Source organism: Odontomachus brunneus, unplaced genomic scaffold (genome assembly GCF_010583005.1).
Source record: "Odontomachus brunneus isolate Ranch 3 - 2012 unplaced genomic scaffold, Obru_v1 Obru_scaffold_091, whole genome shotgun sequence".
Taxonomy (NCBI): Eukaryota; Metazoa; Arthropoda; class Insecta; order Hymenoptera; family Formicidae; genus Odontomachus; species Odontomachus brunneus.
In genome coordinates this window covers 705,752-726,806 of record NW_022639541.1, presented here as the reverse complement: position 1 = coordinate 726,806, position 21,055 = coordinate 705,752, and the positions used below count along the sequence as shown (strand labels likewise).

Genomic DNA, 21,055 nt, shown 5'->3' with positions numbered 1-21,055 from the left:
TTGAATAGAAACAAACTAAATAATAAATAAATAATAAATAAACTACAAACTATGGCAAGCTGCGCTTATAATTAAATTATCAGTTTCGTGGAACATGGTATCGCGCGAAAGACGTTAACTATTTCATACAGATATCGTATAAATCTGTTTATCATGCAATGATCGACAAAGGCAGGCGACACGGAATGTAATTCGACAGCGCACTGTCATATCGTACGTTAATATTACAGAAATCGCGCAGAGTCGGTAACAGATTCGAATATCGTGACGCTTTGCGGATCTATTACTGAATACAATGTCGCAATGCGGAATTCTAGATTCAATCCGATTAAAATTTACACAAAAACTTTTCAAGTAGAACGATGCGTGTTCGAGGCACAAAAGAACGATAAGTCAAAATTATTAATGGCCGAATAATCTCATGAAAGGAGGGAAAAGGAATAGTCGCAAATTTCAGAGCTGATATAAAAATTTATTCATACGATTTAGGATACATGGATAATCGTTTTGTTCTCGATTGATTAACATATATCTTCATAATGAGTGATGTTAAAAGGATCTCTAAACATGTTCATCTGTCTCTGTAATTCTTTCTTTCGCCATGATATCATAAGTTCCACCGCATCTATGATGATGAAGTTCGCGTTGTAGTTCCAATTTACAACAGTCCATATCTATAACAAATTGTTGTAATTGACAATAAGTAACAACGCTCCGAATTAACGTCATACAATGTTTGTAATATTTTACATAATCAAAAGAAGACAATATACACCGTATATATTGAAAGAAATGAAAATAATGAAGTCGTGTGCTCAGACCGTGTGCATTACTGATCTATTATTTATTATTTATTCAGACACGCAGAAACGATGCGTCAAGCGACATTCTCTCGTTGTGCAAACTTTACCTTGCAGAAATAAATATATGTATAATGTTAAAAAATATGAGTATCGCATAATTGTATATAATGGAAATGTGTAAGTATAATTATATTAAGTCTATTATACCGAGGAAAAATTTCTTGAAAATTTACTTCTATAAAATAAAGTTTATTTCTATGAATAAACTTTGTACTCTACAAAAAAGTTTTCATGTATATTTTCCTCAGTGTGAGATTAGTTAAAAAGGCGAGGGGCGAGATAATGAAGTTTACCTTGAAAAATTGGCAGGTGGAATACACGTTCATAATAATACTACCAAATTTCTCGATTATACTCAAGTAACTGTAACATTAAACCAACAGATTCGTTATAAATAAATGTGAAAAGACCCGCGCGATTGCGGACATTGTACATAGTGAGAAGGAAATGGCTTTACTTGGGAAGAATTTTGTGAAAATTCGCTAAAAAGAAGTCGAACACTTCTTTCTTTCTGGCATGCTTCTTCATCATGCTATGATATAATGTCAGTAAATGCTTAGGTTCCAATTTTGCCCATTTATCGCTTATTTTGGATGTGATTGACTTCATAAATTCGTTGATGACTACATTATTATCGGTACATGTTAGATGTTTTAACTTGCTCGTTTGATTTCTAGCAATGAAATCCGTCGCCACTATATTCCAAACGGAACTGTCCGCAGTCATCAGACCCGCGCAATATGTCAAATCCTCCCAACCCGGTCTAATTCTACGTTGAACATAGAAAAATAAAAAATAAAATTACATGAAACAGTTTCCGTTTCAAGTGTCGTCTTGAATAACAATTTATGATGCGTGAGAAATATTGTTCAAAACACGAATTGACAGTTTGGAAGAGGAATACAGTTTGTCGAAATAATTACGTATTGTCATTGAGATGCATGATATGATGTATCAAATTGTTTTTTATAGACTCTCTGCTCCTGCGATTGCCGAATTTACAAGCCCAATACTGTATTAATAATTGCGTGGCTATTACTCTTTTATTATTAAATTGCTGATTCAGATGTTTAACCAAGATGTTTAAAATGTGATTCTGGAAAACATCGTTAAATATTATATTAGTTTCCCGCACGTTCCATACATCACGTGCATTTTGTGCCTGACAACTGCCTGTAAGTCAATACAGTCAGAAAGGTCGTAATATTTTCACGTCGATGAAATACAGGATGTCCAATATCCAAGAGAAAAACTTATTTTTCAAAAATTATTGAAGAAAAATTTTTCCTATTAGATACCAGATGGACTATAAAAATCTCCAAAATAAAAGTGTTGCAACTTTCTTTTTTTAACTGCGTCGTAATGCCCAACAATTTTTACTCCATCGCTACACACCTTAAATGCTAGACTTTCTGGGAAGTTGAAAAAAGGTGACATATAATGTAAGATATTTGTTATAGTGTGCCATGGTGTATACTCTTGCTCTTTCCACAAGTAATTGATGAGGTAATAGAATATGTTGTAGTTCATTTCTAGCTTCATCATGAAATAATACGCATCATCGATGAGCTGTGCGCGATTCAAATAATGTATCATCGTGTGATCCTCTTCGTTCAGGTAACGCGCGAGTTTAAACCAATTATCGTTATCGTAATGAACGCGATAAAAGCCTGTCAAGGAAACGAAAAAAAGGCCGATTATTTAGGTAAAAGTACCAATTCCCAATCACGTATCTGAACTTTTTTTATTGTTTTAGTTTTTAAATATGAATATTTAAACTTTTAATATAGAATATATGTATTAAATATATATATATATATATATATATATATATATATATATATTTTATGTTGAAAGTTTAAATGTTTAAATTTAAACACGAAAACAATAAAAACACCTAAGATTAGATACATTCACGGTAAGATTAGATACATTCATTAGTATCTTTAGCTTAATCTAATAACCCAATAACTGTTTCCTGGTGAAACTGAGCAAACAGTTTTTACACCGTGGAGTCGCCACACTTACCAGTTTGTTGTATGTTAAATATGATCCAATCATATGGATCAAGTTGAGGAAGTTCATGATTACCTCCTGTATACCACAGTTTAGGCGAAGTGTCCAAGAAGTTAAGCTCTGTCTGTGTGGTATATGTTACAGGAATTACCCATAACTTAAGTACATTGACGGTTTTCATTGAAGCATTTTGTTTAATATACTTGCCGTGGCCATCTTTATATTCAACAAGATATAATATAGGATAATTTGGTTGTGACAGCCAGCTGAATATTAGTTCTTCTGCGCGATTCGGATCTTCGTTCGTGAAAAGTTCAATTTTTAAAAGATTCCACAAGTCATGGGGAGAGTTCAAATCACTGTGTACGTGAACGTAAAAACATCAGTTGTATCGAATTCAACGATAACCAGAAGCCCGTAATTAATAAATTATTCATTACTTTGAATATCGTCGAAATTCACATAATAAAATATATTTAAATTGCATTTATAATTTATAATTTGACGAAAAATTGGAATAACCGAGCATATTATTATTTTCTATTCGTCACACAATACTAAATTTGCAAGTATAATAAATAAGTATAATTATCAAGTATAATAAGCAAGTATAATTATCGTAGATTATTATAATTACTTACTTTAAATTGAAATAGTTGGCCATAGCTTGATTGAACACTTCCTTTGTAAGTATATGTTTCATCATGCGTATTATAATGGATGCTATAATTAAAAAAATAAATAAAAAAATGAAACTACGAAATCGCGCGCGCGCATGCATTAGTTTCGTGAATGCTACTGATTTAATAGAGGATCCCTTATCTTAATTTTCTGGATGTTATTCGTTTCATTAAATATTCATTTAAGTAAATTTTTATAGATTATTAAATTGCAAATATTTCACTTAGCCGTCAGGATACCGTACTTTTTATCTTAAGTACACGATCGTTTAATTATATGTTCACGATGTGATTTTATTCGCGATTCTTTCGATTTTAATCTACGGGCATACTTGCAATAATATTGTAATATTTAGGTAATATTTACTCTCTCACTGTATTACATGTCCTTACCTTTGTTGATAATAAAGGAAAAGTAAATTGGATCATATTCATTCGTGATGTGCGGAACATTGAAAACAATATCGTTGTGCAAAGCTGGTTGTACGACTTGCACTACAAAAAGATCCCCCATCTTGGCGTATAGTTGACTCTAAAATTCACAATTGTAAAAAATATTAAGAAAAACTGCAAACTTAGTGAATTTCGTTGAATAATCCAGATATCGCTGCAAAGTTTGAACTTAGAGCTATATCTTGGAGAACAATTCGACACTATGAATTCTGTGCAAATTTTAGAGAAATGAAACCATTGTCAACGTTCTTTATCTTGGAAAATGGAAAACGATTTGTTGAGTTTAAAAAATTCTGCTGCGAACGTCTCTAATAGTATAAAGAAAATCGCGTCACTACTGCTAAAGATTTAAGAAAGAACAACCTCTGCGATTATATCGTAACTGAGATACAACGTTAGTCCTTTTCTGAACCATTCACTAAACCACGTAATATAGGTGTTGAAAGTTTCGATATAATGCCGTATGATAGCGTGTGCTATTCTCTTTTGCACTTCGATTTGATGACCAGCAGAGATTCCTTTATCGATGATATATTCCTGTCTGGAAATAAGGTTTGCAAAATCAGACAATTGTATCGAAAGGCATCATTCATTTCCCCTAATCGAGGACGGTGAGACTTCACAGAAATCGAATAAAAATTTACTCAAAACGATAACGTAAAAATACTGTCACTCAAAATTACAACAGAGAATATTTAATAGTAGCTTGGAGTGAATTATTAAATCACATGAATAAACTTTTCTGTATAAGGTGAACTTGTTTCTTTGAAAGCTAAAATTTACACGACTTCGAGTCGAGTGACTCGGTCGTCACTCTATTTTACGCGGAGGATTTCGGGAAATTTTAAGCTTTACCTCACAATAGCGACTCCCCAATTTCCTAAAAAATTAGTTGGCAGATTCGGCAACACAATGAAGTTAATGACTGATCCTTTCCAAATAAAACTCATGTTTTTAACTATAAAATAATCAATTATTGGAGCAATTTCCTCCGTCATTTTCAGTTGATTCCTCGTATTAGGTACACACCACATATTAATGTTACTTTGTATCGGATATTTCCAGTGCGTGTAGGCGATTTCGACATCACTAACTAGTATCGTCAGGTAGCAGACAGGCATGTAAGGGGAAATTTCAAAGTGCGTCTGTATTCTATTATACGTCACATACGATTTCTTCATTACCGGCATATTTGACCAAGCTCGGAGAGTATTTGAATGTGCAATCGAGATATTATATGTCGATCCCCGTGACCGATCGTCCCAGCATGGAAATACACGTCGAGCACCGGTTGGCTCGAATAGCGTCACATACGATTGCCTGGCACATTTCGAAGACACGATTTTAATTAATCACGATTTTTTGCCGTGGCGTGAGATATTATTATTAGTGAATTGAACGTCGTTTCTGTAATTATGCAAAGTTTATGCGAACTTTGGCAATATAACTTTCCCAATTTGTTATCTTTTGATAGCGAAGATACCAAACTGGCATATGTTGTCATATGTGGCGAAACTTTTCACTTGATATGTTACAGTATTTGCGGAATTTGTTTTACAATACAAAAAAAAGAAAGAAAAACAAGGAAAGTCAATTGTTTTACAATACAAAAGAAAGAAAGAAAAACAAGGAAAGTCATTTGTTTTACAATACAAAAGAAAGAAAGAAAAACAAGGAAAGTCAATCTCGATCAACGTGTTTCCCACCAAATCTGTTTCTTCTTGTTGCGCGAAATGTGAAATTATACACACAAGTATAATTCTGAAAGAAAAAAATATCTAAAATATAAAAATATATTTATTCGATGGTTATTAATAACATGTTTACTTAAGTCTAAATTATTTTGCAGATTTAGATAGAACAGATAAATATTTTTTTCTGAAAATCTACAATTTTAGAAAAATATACGTTTTGTCATTTGAGCAAATTTTTTCTCACGGAAATAATATATATACAAGTAAATATATCGCTAACACTCACATCGATTAAATATATTCGATTTTATAATCGATTTTATATTTGTTAGATATTTTTTCCTTTTAGTCTATTTATGTATTTAATTAAAAACGCGCGGGATAATGAGATAGATCGCACAATTACTATTTGTCCGAACGATGTTATATCGAAAAAGTTAGAGGATGCGTATTCTGTACGGAACCACCGGTATACATCGCGGACAATAAACAACGCGGATTAACAGATAAACGGCTCACCTTGTCTCTCCTCTATCGATTGTGCGATTGATCGCGACGAGGCCTTTTGGGCCAAGTAGAGAGCCGTTGAATTTCATATGTAACTCGTATATGCCAATATGGATACTCCTGTCGAATTCGAGAATCAAAATCTGCGTTTTCATGCAATAGACAAATGTTCGAAGTTTCCTGCCCCTATTTTGCCTTTCCTGCTTCTTTTGCTTATGCTTAAAGAGCAATATTGTATCAAATTCTATTTGCAATTTTTCAGCGTGCAAACCTATTTTCGTGACTTCTTTTTGTATGTCAATGGTAACGCTTGACTCCCCGACGAAAGTGTCGTCGTGCAGTGCCAGCTCGATGTTGTAATGCACGGGATTCGCATAAATCGGTAAAGAATCACTGACCTGCGAGCAATTTCCCGTATCCACATTAGTATCAATCGTAGTATGTAGTATCCTCTTCGCGATTACCGTCGTGAATATTAGGCACGTATTGAGCAATAGTTTAAAAAACATCACGTCAACTCTCGTTTCAATCATCTGCAAGAACAATCATCTTTGTCGGACGAACAAGAAGCGAAATACATATTTGCGCACACAAATGCAATTGTCTCTTTAATTAACGATTGATCCATCGATAAAATCAAATTATAATTTCAATATGTATTCGTGACTACTTCTACTTGCCGTTTCAAATCAGCAACAGCTTCGAGATACCGTGTCCTTAGAAGTGACCGACAAGCAATTTGAAAGTCTATAAATACCTCGCGTAAGAAGCATCGTGTATCGATATAGAATGGATAAATGTAGTTACGCTATTTGAGTTGACAAACGTTCTGCCTCAGATACAAAATTATTTGTTTTGCCTTACATTGAAAAAAATATTTTTCTGGTCCAAGTAGAATTCTGAATATCATAATTGGGATTTAACGCAGCTTTTTGTACTTGTTAGAAAATTGTCTGTGATATACAGGATTTAAACATCAGTAACGTTGTAGCAATATTTGCTAGCAAATTTAGGAGATGAGGATTTTACATTTGTTTGTCTTTTGCCACTAGTTTTTTGTCTGTCGTAGTTACTTTTATAAAATGTGCGATTGGATTTAATCTGGATGGACGCGCCACACAGAGCTACTTTTGCTAAACTCTTCACAAGTCGTTCATATAGAAATTCAGTCCTTCTGTCATCTATATTGATTAAATATAAAATATGTGCGATATCGCATTGTCTGCCAGTCATTTCTCCATTTTAATTAATTTCTCGTATCTCTAGATAATTTTCTCTATGACTGTGACAAGACCACCTTTGAGTATTGATCGTTATCATAAGTATTGTTGGTAGAATTGTCATTCGTCAGTTTGCTCGAAAATAATCATAAGTTAAGCGAAAATAAAAGCAATATAGTTAGCTTAACTAAAGAATAATAATAGAAAAATTAAGTGCGTCACGAATTTTCAAAGTCAACAATAAAATTTATTTGTACGAATCAGAATACACATACAATCGTTAGATCCGGTTGAACCAACATTTCTCTATAACTGCATTTTGCGTAAAATGGCGCACGAATATATACCTTTGTTTATTTATCCAATCCATATGCCTTCTTAAAATATAATTAATTTTATCTCGATCTTCGTTCCATTTAAAATTATTTATCATGTAATTCGATATCTAAAACAAATTATTACTATATGCCAACAATAAACAACAGTGATAACTCAGCTTGCTATCGAACAATATTACTGCTCAATCTCTGATTTAATAAATTCAAGATGAGTTGTACGCGGGATATATGGAAGTAATTGAAAAAAATGACAAAATATACTTTGATATCGTGAAATTTACCTTCTGCATGTGGCACTTGGAATATTGGGACAGTATAATATTACTTATTTTCTCGGTATTAGTCATATAACTGCAACATCGAAGCAACAGAATCATCGTAAGTAGACAAACGATGAGGAACGTTGTATATTTTGGGGATAAGAAAACGCACAAATTTTTACCTGGGAAATATAGAATCGAAGTTTTCCAAAAGAAAATTAAGCACTTTTTCCTTGCTTGCATGCTTCTTTACAATGGCGTTGTATAATATTTTCAGCTGTATACTTGTCACTTGTGACCAATTATTGCCAGGGTCGAAAATAATCGACTTCAAAAGCTCTACGATCATGTCATCGTTTTCATTACAAGCCAGATATTCTATATTTTCTACATCATTTCCGTGCGCGATGTGCTGCTTTATTTTCTCCCAAGTGTCGTTGCGTGTGTTCATCAGACCTGCGCATAACAACCAATCCATCCAGCCCTTCCTGTGTTGAATACAAAATGATAATGAGCAATTGCGACGAATTCACCCTCGTGTTTTGCCTCAATCACAAATAATTTCGCATCATATTTAAGGAGGATATTAATAATTGAATAGAGAAATTCGATTATTTATCGATTATTCCGATAATTACTCATATTTCTTTGTACTGTCAAGTTGTGCCGTTAATTCAATGTTGGCTCTCTTTCTGCACTTCTGATCGCCGTGTTTGCAGGCCCAATTGAGAAGTAATAATCGCAAAGTTTGGTGCAACTTTTTATCATCTTCGTTCTCCTCGATAGTCATCAGAGCACTATTTATGGAAGACGACATCAATTCCTAAAAGTATCATTAATTCGTAGTAATAATAATAATATGAAAAAAAGATTTGCTAATATATGGACAACTCAAATTAATAACTGCAGGAGCAAAATTTTTTGCTTTCATAGCAAAATTATTTGCTAATATATTAGCAAATCTTTTAGCTACCATAACTAGATAACTTTGCTATGAAAGCAAGAAATATGCTCCTGCAGTTAATAATTTGAGTTGTCCATATATGAGCAAATCTTTTTTTCCGTGTAGATTAAATGAATAATAAATCTCTGTAACTACGCACCGTGAAATTATTACTTTCACGGAATTTGAAGAAAGGCGACATGTAAGTCAGGGTATTCATCACTGCATGCCACACTATATAATGAGTCTCTCTTTTTAAATATTTAATCAAACTGTAGTAAATTATCGTATTAATTCTTTCCTCAATAACAAAGTGATACGCATCATCGATGATCCGAGCACGAGTCACAGTATATATCTTCCAGTAATCGTTGTTATTTAGGTAATTCGCGATTTTCAGCCAATTGTCATGATCATAATTCACGCGATAGTAGCCTGTCGCGGAAATAAAATATAGTTCCACTGATTATTAAATAACATGATAGAATATTTGGTTAATTATCTAACAGTCCGCTCGCGTTCAGGTAATAAAATCGGACGACCGGTTTTTGCACTCACCGTATTCTTTCTCGTTCAATATGATCCAGTCATTGTTATCGATCACAGGAAATGTTATAGAGTTATTGTACGGCGATGAAATATTACCTGACCACAACATAGGTTTCTCATGATTATAATTATGTCTCTGCGCAATGTAAGTTATAGGAATTACCCAGTCTTTATGTTTAATTGAGTTGTTTCCAGTGTCATCATACGAAAGGTTTATCGTTCTATTATTATAATATCGTTTAACCAGCAATGTAGGGTACTCTTTGTATGACAACCAGCTGGTCATTAGGTTCGTTGTGTTATCTAGAAATTTGCCCGTTGATCGAAACATTATTATATTCACAGCCTCGAAGAAATCGTTTGGTGTGGCGAAGCTGTGTGATTAAGAAAATTTTTTATTAATCAAAGCTTGATAACTTAAAATTGAATTATATTTCGTCAATTTAGTCATTTAATCTACTTTTTAAAAAATATTCATGTTTAAAAAATTAAGAAAATTTATAATATAACGAGTTTTAGAATATCGTTATAGAATTGCGATTACAGAATAGTGCATTATCCCCTTGTCAACCTTGCTTTAATCTTTAAGCAACAATAAATTAACCAATCACAGTCGATTATTTTGAAAATAATCAAATGTGGTTGGTCAATTTCTTACGGCTTAAAAATTAAAGCAAGTTTATGGACAAGGGATTAATTATTGTATAACTGCAATATAACTATTAAATATTCCAAATCTATATCGTTTTTTATATTATTATATCGTGTTATAATACGTTACTTACTGCATCTTAATGTACTCGATAGAGGCTTTCAGGAACACATCCTCTTTAACGATTTGTTCCAACATGTTCAATATAGCGAATGCTGCGATATATTGCAGATCATGAAAAGTGTAACAGAAAAAATGAATGTAAAGGAAGGAGATTTTCGCATCCCAAATAGCACAGAGAATTAAAAGAATTAAAAGAATTTAGCCGTATGTCACCAATTTTGAGTTCATTTCCAGATGCAAAAAGAATTCTCCAAAATTCAGTGAAAGAAATTCTTTTTCTGTATAAAAATGAACTCAGAATTGGTGACATACGACTGAAATCTTTTTGAATTCTCTGTGCTATATGGGATAGTTATTTCGTAGTTATTGCCGACATAATAAATGAAAGTTAGTCTAAACATTTTCAAGGATATTGTCTTTCTCTATTGAATCAATATCATTAAATTCTACAAATTATATTAATATATAAATATTTTTTTATAACATATTTTTTTAAAACAAGTATATAAAGCGTATCTTTGTTATTTGCATTTGGTAAACGGCGAACGATTGTTGAATTATATTTATTTAATATAACTTTTCCAATATCTTGATTTCAAACAATGAGCACGCGTTCCGACTGTACAACATTTACACGTCCTCACCTTTTTTGTAAATTAAAGAAGAGTAAATGCGATCATATTTATGTTTGATAGGTGGCACATTGAAAGCAATATCGTTATGCATAGCAGGCAGTAAAACTTGCACTACATAAAGTTGCGTGATCCATTCCGTGTTATAATGCTAAAATTAAAATTTGCAAATGTTAAGATTATATATACATAGAAAGAAAATGTTAAAACGTAGCGATACGTATCTCGCTGTTGTTAGAAAGGAAATGGATACGCAAGAAAATGAACTACCTCTTTAAGGATATTGTAACTGATTTTGTATTCAAATGCCTTGCTAAACCATAAATGAGACCACTTAGATGGAGTGACAACATTTTCGATGTAATTTCGTATTAATCCGTATGTTACTGTTCCCCATATATTTCTTGAACCACTGAAATAATCTGGTGTTGGCTTCTGTGTGATGTCACTGTCTCTGAAAATCGTGTTCGTAATTAAAATGGTTATGTCCAGATTTCATCCGTGCCTTTTGATTGATTGATTGGTATTGAAATAATTCGGAATAACTGACTATACTATAAGTAAGTACAATTCTACGTACATATAAACTGATTTCGATTATAAACGACACTGCATTCTCGTATAACCAAAACGTGCGTGTATTATCGTATTCCGAAGTACTCAGAGAATTCTTTTTCGAGGCGTCGCGTAATTGTGCGCCTTACCTGAAAACTGCACATTGCCAACTTCCTATAATTTTATTAGGTAGCTCCGGAAATGCGATGGCATTGGTTGTTAATAAATTGCTCCAGAAGTTATCCATATAGTTCATTAAATATTTATCAGTCCATTTAACGATTTCTTGTAGACGTTTGATAGATTCTAGGGGCACTTGGTTGCTAAACCATACGGTGTCGTCTGTCATGTCTCCATACATAGAATGAAGAATACCGATTGTGACGAGATAAGTAGGCATTAAGTATGTAATTTTAAAACTCGTCCGTATTCGGTCTTCAAGTTTCACAGACGTATGTTCCTTGATATTAGAGAAGACATAATATCCAGGCCAATGTTCGACAGAGATGTCGAAGGTTGTCTTGAACTTTGGTTCGTCCCAACATGGAAACACGCGTCGAGCTCCGTTCGGTTCAAGCACCGTTATGTACGATCTAATTGTATTTCAAGAGCAAAACTTTAATAATAATAGAACCGTTGTGAGGCATATAATTATCTAACAGAACAATGTGTTCATGATACGTCAAATATCGGAAAACTTTGGACAACGTTAGCAACATTATCTCTTCTCAGACAAAATATCTCAACAAATGAGATTCTGCGCGATGAAATTTAGGGAATAACAGTCTAGCATTGTGAAACTCAGTTCGCACTTTCTATACGTTGAAATTTGTTTACTTTATCTAAATAGCGGTCATGATCGTAACCGATACATTAACACACGGTTGATACTTTCACGTCACATGAAATATAAAATTATTCACGAGCAGTAATCAGAAAATTATTAGGAGGGAGGACTTGCCGGAGACGAAGTTGGAAATCATAGATTACATGCGGATCTTCCGATATGTATGACTTAATCAATACAGAAAAGAAAAGTATCGCATACAAAGTAAACGATTCTATTTTTGTATTTCTTTAGTTACTTACATCGTATTTTCCCATTTAATGTGTTTGATTTTGACAAAGCCCAGATTTTCCTCCATATTGCCTGTATATTGCATATATAATATATAAGATCCATGAGGCAACTCAGTATCAAAAGACAGAGATGTAATATGTGTTTTCACACATCTGTGCTGTCCATTTATTTTATATATATGCTGATCATCGATTCTTTCAAGTGTGATACTTTCATAATCTATTTTTAGATTTTGCAAGTGAAAAGATATGACTGAGGTCGGTTCAATTACTTCAATATGTATACTAACTGTCCCATAAAATATGTCATCGTTCGGTTTCAGAGTTATGTTGTAGTTTCTTGGTAATATAGTGTTTGGTAAAATATCATCGAATATATCGTCTTCGTGAGTTAACGAAGGCATGCACGGATTAGGCTGAATTGAATCTGTGCATGTCAGACCATTGAACAATATAGTAAGGAGCACTACACCAATTCTCGTTGTCGTCAACTGTAAGAACGGATTTTTTGCGCAAAGAAGAGATAAAATTTATATACACATACACGATTGAAAATTTAATTGATTTGAAATTCTGTTAATCGGTGACGTTACAATATATTTGTGCGAGCTTTTTCTTACCATCTCAGATTAGCAACGACATCAGAGGACTCAGTATCATTACAAACATAGAGTGACCCGTGTGTGAGCGAACTGAGTCTTATAAATACCTAGAGGCATCGTATATCGATACACACATGGACGAGTATCGACATCTAGTCTGCTAAAGTTGTGACCGCTTTGCCGAATAACCAATTGGTCGTGATGAATCCCAGCAAACATGATGACATATATTCGTCATAAAATTATTTATCTCAAATGTCTCTTTTCTCAAATGTCCCTCAGGATACAAACGAAATTGTGGAAGAAAGGAAAGGAAGGAAGGCGAGTGTATCGAGAGCGAACAAAAAAATTGCCGCAAAAAAGATCGCCCGTTATATCGCTCCTGCGAATTCACGTGCATGCTCGTGTTTATATGTATGGCGGAATGTAGAGGTTAATTATGTGAGTCTAGTGTTGTCGATTGTCGTCTGCGCATTGTAGGTTAGAATTTACTCTGAACTTTCTCAACCAGAATAAACAAACAATCAAAACTGATTAATTAAATAATTCATAAAAATAAGGATATAACTTAAAATATGATAAGATCGGCGACTGAAGACTAACAAATGGAAATAAACAATCTAAGAAGATTATGAGTCAACGTTCAATATGTATTCCTGATTGCTTCTACTTACCGTTTCAAATCAACAACAACTTCGAGATCCCGTATCCTTAGAAATGATCGACAAGCAATTTGAAAGGCTACAAATATCTCACGTAAGAAGCAATATGTATCGATAGAGAATGGATGAATGTGGTTACGCTATTTTAACTGACAAACGTTCTGTCTTAAATGCAAAATTATTTGTCTTGCTTTATACTGAAAAAAGTATTTTGCTGGTCCAAGTGAAATTCTGAATATCATAGTTGGAATTTATCGTAGTTTTTTGTACTTGCTAGAAAATTGTTTGTGATATACAGCATTTATATCAGCAGCACTCTAGCACTCACAATATTTGTTAGCAAATTTAGAAGGGAGTGAAAGTTATACATTCGTTTGTCTCTTGTCGCTAATCATTTTTGTTTATCGCAGTCACTTTTATGAGAAGTACGATTGGACTAAATCTGGATGGACGCGGCACGCAGAGTTAATTTTGCTAAACTTCACAAGTTGTTCACGTAGAAATTCTGTCCTTCTGTCATTTGTATTGATTAAGTATAAAATATGTGTGATATCGCATTGTTTGCCAATCATTTATCCATTTTAATTAATTTTTTGTATCTCTAGATAATTTTCTCTATGACTGCGACAAGCTCACCTTTGAGTAATATACGTGACGTTTACATAAGTATTGTTGGTTATCGACAGAATTGTCGTTTGTCACTTTGCTCGAAAATAACCATAAGTTAAGCGAAAACGAAAGCAATATATTTAGCTTATTTAAGGAATAATAAATTGAGTGCCATAAATTTCAAAATCAACAATAAAATTTATTGGTATAAATAAGAACACGCATACAATTATTAGGTCCGCTTAACATCTCTCTGTATTTACATTTTGCGTAAAAATGTGCATGAATGTGTTTCTTTGTTTCTCTATCCGAACCAATTGCTTTATTAAAATACTTGTAACTATAGTTCGTTCCTCGTCCCTGAGATTATTTTTTACGTAATTCGATATCTAAAACAAATTATTACCATGTGCCAACAATAAACAACAATAATAAATTCGCTGTTAAACAATATTATTGTTACTCAATCTTTTTAATAAATTCAAGATGAGCTGTACGCGGGATATACGGAAGTAATTGAAAAAAATGACAAAATATACTTTGATATCGTGAAATTTACCTTCTTAATGTAGCACTTTGAATTTTGTATCACTATAATATTATTTATTTTCTCGGTTTTAGTCATATAACTGCAACATCGAAGCAACAGGATCATCGTAAGTAGACAAACAATGATGAACGTTGCATGTTTTGAAGATAAGAAAACACGCAAATTTTTACCTTGGAAATATAGAATCGAAGTTTTCCAAAAGAAAATTAAGCACTTTATTCTTGTTTGCATGCTTCTTTATAATGGCGTCGTATAATTTTTTCAGCTGTATATATGACAGTTGTGGCCATTTATTGTCAGGCTTGAAGATAATCGACTTTAAAAGCTCTACGATCATGTCATCGTTTTCATTACAAGCCAGATATTTTATATTTTCCATATCGTCTTTGTATGCGATATTTTGCTTTATTTTCTCCCAAGTGTCGTTGCGCGTGTTCATCAAACCCGCACATAACAACCAATCCATCCAGTACTTCCTGCGTTGAACACAAATGATAATGAACAATTGCGACGAATATTCACTCTCGTGTTTTGCTTCAATCACAAATGACTTCGCAAAGCGTAGCGCGCGAATCATATTTACGGAGGATATTAATAATTGAATAGATAAATTCGATTATTTTAAGATTATTTCGATAATTACTCATGTTTCTTTGGTTCGTCAAGTTGTACGATTAGTTTAAAGTTGGCTATCTGCCTGCACATCTGATCACCGTGTTTACAGGTCCATTTGAGGAGTAATAATCGCAGAAATTTCAGCATGCTCTCTTCATCATCTTTTGTGCAGTCGATGTTCATCAGAACGTTATTCATGTTAAACAACATCAAGTCCTACAATTATCGTTAATTCATAGTAATAATAGATTAAATGATAATAAAACTCTGTCACTACGCACCGTAAAATTATTACTTTCACGGAATTTAAAGAAAGGCGACATATAAGTCAGGGTATTCATCACTGCATGCCACACTATAAAATGAGTCTCTCTTTTTAAATATGTAATCAAGGCGAAATAAGTCGTCGCCTTCATTCTTTTCTCAATAACAAAGTGATACGCATCATCGATGATCCGAGCACGAGTCACAGGACTTATTTTCCAATACAAGTTGTGATTTAGGTAATTTGCGATTTTCAGCCAATTATCATTATCATAATTCACACGATAGTAGCCTGTCGCGGAAATAAAAGATAATTCAACTGATTATTGAATAACTTAATGATAGAATATTTAGTTAATTATCTAACAGTCCGCGCGCGTTCCTGTAATGAAATCTGACAACCGGCTTCTGCACTCACCGTATTCGTTTAATAAAATCCAATCATTGTTATCAATCACAGGAAATGTTATAGAATCATAGTACTGCGACGATTTATTACCTGACCACAATACAAGAGTGTTATAATCACTATCAATTTCCTGCGTAATGTAAGTCACAGGAATCACCCAGTCTTTATGTTTATTTAGGTTGTTTTTCATGTTATCATATGAAAGTATTATCGTCCTATTATTATAATATCGTTTAACTAGCAATGTAGGGTACCCTTTGTACGACAACCAGCCGGTCATTAAGTCCGTTATGTTATTTGGGTGTTTGTTTGTTAATCGTAATATTACTGTATTCAGAATATCGAAGAAATTGGTTGGCGTGGCGTAGATGTATGCACTGTATGATTAAAAAGATTTTTTATAAGTCAAAGCTTGATAACTTAAAATTGAAGTATATTCTACTAAGTAAATTTTATTATTTAATCTACTTATTGAAAATTACTCATGTTTAAAAAATTTAGAAAATTTATAATATAACGAGTTCTAGAATATTGTAATTCGTTATAGAGTCCCGATTACAGAATAGAGCATATCTTTTTATAACTACAATATAACTGTTAAATATTGCAAATCTACATTGTTCTTCGTATATTATTATATCGTGTTATAATGCGTTACTTACTATTTGTTTATATACTCGGCAACGGCTTGCTGGAATGCATCCTCTTTAACGATTTTCTCCAACATAAAAATTATAGCGAATGCTGCGGTACAGTATTGCAGATCATGAAAAGTATAACAGAAAATATAAATTTAAAGAAAAGAGATTTTTGAAGAGTGTACGTGTACTAATTTCGTAGTTCGACATAATAAATTAAAATTAGGCTAAAAATTTTCAAGGGTATTGTCTTTCTCCATTAAATCAATATAATTAAATTTCATAAATTATATTAATATATAAATATTTGGTAAAAATGCAGTTTAAGGGAGTTAGCTGCAATGACCTTGACATATGTTATAGAGGTCACCCTCCTAAGTAACCTTCAGAAAATTTTAGCCGTCGCTCGTTGTTTATTAAAAAGTTATTAACAAAAAAAGTAATATTAATGTAATATTTATAAAAAATAATATTTATAAAATATAATATTTATTAAAATTACATATTAATGTAATTTTTGGGCATCCTATATACAAAAACATCGAATTTGTCCTAAACTGCATTTTTACCAAATATTTTTTTTATGTAAAACAAGTATATCTTGTTTTAAAGCGTTCTAAAGCGTATCTTGTGTTATTTGCATTTGGTAAAAAACGAGTAATTATTGAATTATATTTATTTAATATAACGTTTCAATAATCAATATCTTGATTTCAAACAACGTATATATGTTCCGACTATATAATATTTACACGTTCTCACCTTTTCTATAAATTAAAGAAGAGTAAATGAGATCATATTTATGTTCAATAGGTGGCACATTGAAAACAATGTCGTTATGCAAAGCAGGCAGTAAAACTTGCACTACATAAAGATGTGTGATCCATTCCGTGTTATAATGCTAAAATTAAAATTTGCAAATGTTAAGATTATATATATATATATATATATATATATATATATATAGAAAGATGTTAAAACGTAGCGATACATATCTCGCCGTTCTTAGAAAGAAAATGGATATGCAAGAAAATGAATTACCTTTTTAAGGATATTGTAACTGATTTGGAATTCAAGTGCCTTGCTAAACCATAAATGAGAAAACTTAGATGGAGTGACAACACTTTCGATACAATTTCGTACTAATCCGTATGTTACTATTCTCCACATATCCCTTGTAGGACTGAAAAAATCCCATATTGGCTTGTCTACGATGTCACTGTCTCTGAAAATCGTGTTCATAATTAGAATGGTTATGTCGATATTTTTTCCGTGCTTTTTTCTTGATTAGTTAATACTGAAATAATTCGGAATAACTGACCATACTGTAAGTAAGCAATTCTACGTACATAGAAGATAATTTCGATTATAAACGACTTTGCATTCCCATGTAACTAAAACGTGCGCGTATTATCGTATTCCTAAATACTGAGAGAATTCTTTTTCGAGTTGTCGCGTAATTATTCGATTATGCGTCTTACCTGAAAACTGCACATTGCCAACCTCCTATAATTTTACTAGGTAGTTCCGGAAATGCGATGACATTAGTTGTTAAATTCCTCCAGAAGTTATCCGTATAGTTCATTAAATATTCATCAGTCTGTATAACGATTTGTCGTAGGCGATTGCTAGATTCTTGGGTCAATTGTTTGCTAAACCATATTTTGTCATCTGTTGTGTATCCGTACACAGAATGAAGAATACCGATTGTGACGAGATAAGCAGGCATGTAGTATGTAGTTTGAAATCTCGTCAGTACTCGGTTTTCAAGTTGAACAGACATTTGTTGCTTCGTATTAGAGAAGACATAATATCCAGGCTTATGTTCGACAGCGATGTCGAAGGTTGTCTTGAACTTTGGTTCGTCCCAACATGGAAACACGCGTCGAGCTCCGTTCGGTTCAAGCACCGTTATGTACGATCTAATTGTATTTCAAGAGCAAAACTTTAATAATAATAGAATCGTTGTGAGACATATAGTTATCTAACTGATCAATGTTTTCCTGATACGTCAGGTACCAGTAAACTTCGGACAACATTAGCAACATTATCTTTTGTCTGACGAAATATCTCAACAAATGAGATTCCATGCGATGAAATTTAAGGAATAACAGTGAAACTTAGTCCGCACTTTCTATGCGTAAGAAATTTGTTTATCTAAACCGCCGTCACGATACTTCCACGTCGCATAAAATATGAAATTATATACAAGTAGTAATCAGAAAATTATTAGAAGGCAGGATTTTCGCATATTTGCATGGCTCATTTGCCGGTGACAAAGTCAGAAATCATAGATTACATGCGGATCTTTCTGTATACATGACTCAGTCGGCATAGAAAAGTATCGCCTAGAAATTAAACGACTCTGTTTTTGTATTTTATTTGTTACTTACATCGTATTTCCGGTATCCCATTTATTATGTTTGATTTTTACAAAGCCCAGGTTTTCTTCTATGTTGCCTGTATACTGCATAGTTAATATATAATTTCCTTCAAACAACGTATGAAATATCAGAGACGTTACACGTGTGGACGGATGTCTAATATGTCCCTTTAATTGGTATTGTGTATTGTCAATGACTTTTCTAAGTATGATATTTTCATAGTCTATTACTAGGTTTTGCGTGTGAAAAGATACAGTTGTACGCGGTTCACTTATTTCGATGCGTATACTAACAGTCCCATGAAAGATATCATTGTCAGTAATTTTCAGATTTATGTCGTAGTTTGTAGGTAATATAATGTTCGATAAATGATCATCGAGTATATCGAGTTCGTTAGTTAGTGAAGGCATACGGCTATCATCCTTACTTGAATCTGTGCATATCAGACCGGCATTGAACAATATAGTGAGGAGCACTACACCAATTCTCATTGTCGTCACCTGTGAGAGCGGATTTTTTGCGTAAAGAACGGATAAAATTTATATAAACATACACAATTGAAAATTTAATTGATTTAAAATTCTATTAATCGATGACGTTACAATATATTCGTGTGAGCTTTCTCTTACCACCTCAGATCAGCAATGGCATCAGAGGACTCGGTATCATTACGAACATAGAGTGGTCCGTGTGTGAGCGAATTGAGTCTTATAAATACTCAGAGGCGCGCATCGCGTATCGATACACACATGGACGAATATCGACATCTAGTCCGTTAAAGTTGTGACCGCTTTGCCGATTATCCAATTAGTCATGATAAATCTCAGCAAACATGACGACGTATATTCGTCATAAAATTATTTATCTCAAATGTCTCATTTCTCAAATGTCCCTTAGGATACAAACAAAATTTTGAAAAAAAGGAAAGGAAAAGAAGGAAGACGAGTGTATCGAGAGCGAACAAAAAAATTGCCGCGGAAAAGATCGCCCGCTATGTCGCTCCTGCAAATTCACGTGCATGCCCGCATGTTTTTATGTGTGGCAGAACATAGGTGTTAATTATGTGAGTACCGGTTTTGTCGATTGTCGTCTGGGCATTGTAGGTTAGAATTTACTCTGAACTTTCTCGACCAGACTAAATGAACAATCAAAATTGATTAATTAATTAATTAATTAAAGAATTAATAAAAATAGAGATATAACTTAAAATATGGTAATATCGGCGACTGAAGACTAACAAATGGAAATAAACAATCTAAGAGGATTACGAGTCAATTGATAGCAGGAAGGGAACTGATAGGAGGAAGAAAACTGATAGCAGTAAATAAAAAGTCAAAGTTAAAATCGTAATTTTACACTGCTATTGAAAATGACGTTTCTGTGGAATAGTTAATTCATTAGAATTATAAAGCCAAGATGAAGACGAATCAGATACAATTGTATCTGTCTAATCCAGTTAATTAAAGATTCTTTAAATAAAAAAAATAAAGACAAATTTAGCTTAAATTCTATTTATTTTTGCAGCATTCACAGTGTGTGTAGATGACTTCAACGTCAGTAATTACGAACGCCAGGTAACAGATAAGCATGTAAGGGGAAATTTCAAAGTGCGCCTGTACTCTATTATACGTCACAAACGATTTCTTCAATATCGGCATATTTGACTAAGGTCGGAAGGTATTTGAATGTGCAATGGAGATGTCGATCCCCGTGACTAATCATCCTAACATGGAAATACACGTCGAGCACCGGTCGAA

At 33.0% G+C, this 21,055-nt stretch overlaps 4 protein-coding genes across 7 annotated transcripts in view; 1 reads left to right on the top strand and 3 right to left on the bottom strand.

Moving 5' to 3' along the window:
• LOC116848197 (protein ABHD13) overlaps positions 1-21,055 on the top strand; it is a 183,002-nt gene that overhangs the window by 146,543 nt on the left and 15,404 nt on the right. The gene's annotated exons all lie outside the window — the stretch shown is intronic.
• On the bottom strand, positions 449-7,529 carry LOC116848189 (thyrotropin-releasing hormone-degrading ectoenzyme-like). 4 transcript variants are annotated; one of them, XM_032824022.1, is made up of 13 exons: positions 6,894-7,529; positions 6,612-6,746; positions 6,226-6,431; positions 4,868-5,332; positions 4,376-4,553; positions 3,953-4,091; positions 3,521-3,602; positions 2,892-3,238; positions 2,259-2,533; positions 1,787-1,959; positions 1,321-1,632; positions 1,157-1,226; positions 449-674 (listed from the first exon to the last, which is right to left on the bottom strand). In XM_032824022.1, exons 2-13 carry the CDS (start codon positions 6,744-6,746, stop codon positions 522-524), a joined length of 2,535 nt encoding a protein of 844 aa, XP_032679913.1. In that variant the 5' UTR covers positions 6,894-7,529; the 3' UTR covers positions 449-521. The 4 variants fall into 4 exon arrangements, with proteins under 4 accessions (XP_032679913.1, XP_032679914.1, XP_032679912.1 ...); XM_032824023.1 differs by having other exon boundaries at positions 6,226-6,333; XM_032824021.1 differs by having other exon boundaries at positions 6,226-6,746.
• LOC116848191 (glutamyl aminopeptidase-like) lies at positions 7,659-13,356 on the bottom strand. Its single transcript, XM_032824025.1, has 12 exons — positions 13,186-13,356; positions 12,575-13,056; positions 11,635-12,078; positions 11,201-11,384; positions 10,943-11,081; positions 10,309-10,390; positions 9,533-9,897; positions 9,135-9,409; positions 8,670-8,854; positions 8,214-8,519; positions 8,053-8,122; positions 7,659-7,878 (listed from the first exon to the last, which is right to left on the bottom strand). The coding sequence occupies exons 1-12, from the start codon at positions 13,186-13,188 to the stop codon at positions 7,714-7,716; spliced, it is 2,700 nt and encodes an 899-aa protein (XP_032679916.1). The 5' UTR covers positions 13,189-13,356; the 3' UTR covers positions 7,659-7,713.
• Positions 14,617-20,061, bottom strand: LOC116848192 (thyrotropin-releasing hormone-degrading ectoenzyme-like). Its single transcript, XM_032824027.1, has 12 exons — positions 19,928-20,061; positions 19,308-19,798; positions 18,396-18,836; positions 17,956-18,139; positions 17,677-17,815; positions 16,939-17,020; positions 16,286-16,653; positions 15,885-16,159; positions 15,632-15,819; positions 15,159-15,464; positions 14,998-15,067; positions 14,617-14,827 (listed from the first exon to the last, which is right to left on the bottom strand). The coding sequence occupies exons 2-12, from the start codon at positions 19,787-19,789 to the stop codon at positions 14,681-14,683; spliced, it is 2,682 nt and encodes an 893-aa protein (XP_032679918.1). The 5' UTR covers positions 19,790-19,798; positions 19,928-20,061; the 3' UTR covers positions 14,617-14,680.

What these genes read in the sequence shown, in the direction of transcription:
- LOC116848192 (XM_032824027.1), bottom strand. Translation starts at nt 19,789, where the DNA reads ATGAGAATTGGTGTAGTGCTCCTCACTATATTGTTCAATGCCGGTCTG. An exon ending in TGGGATACCGGAAATACGAT is followed by an intron (nt 18,837 to 19,307) that starts GTAAGTAACAAA and finishes AAATACAATTAG; the next exon opens with ATCGTACATAACGGTGCTTG. An exon ending in TTCGATTCTATATTTCCAAG is followed by an intron (nt 15,068 to 15,158) that starts GTAAAAATTTGC and finishes TCGATGTTGCAG; the next exon opens with TTATATGACTAAAACCGAGA.
- LOC116848189 (XM_032824021.1), bottom strand. Translation starts at nt 6,746, where the DNA reads ATGATTGAAACGAGAGTTGACGTGATGTTTTTTAAACTATTGCTCAAT. An exon ending in TTCCTTTATTATCAACAAAG is followed by an intron (nt 3,603 to 3,952) that starts GTAAGGACATGT and finishes TTTTAATTATAG; the next exon opens with CATCCATTATAATACGCATG. An exon ending in TTTCACAAAATTCTTCCCAA is followed by an intron (nt 1,227 to 1,320) that starts GTAAAGCCATTT and finishes TTAATGTTACAG; the next exon opens with TTACTTGAGTATAATCGAGA.
- LOC116848191 (XM_032824025.1), bottom strand. An exon ending in TTCTTTAATTTACAAAAAAG is followed by an intron (nt 10,391 to 10,942) that starts GTGAGGACGTGT and finishes AATATATCGCAG; the next exon opens with CATTCGCTATATTGAACATG. An exon ending in CCAAGTGCCACATGCAGAAG is followed by an intron (nt 7,879 to 8,052) that starts GTAAATTTCACG and finishes AATTTGTTTTAG; the next exon opens with ATATCGAATTACATGATAAA.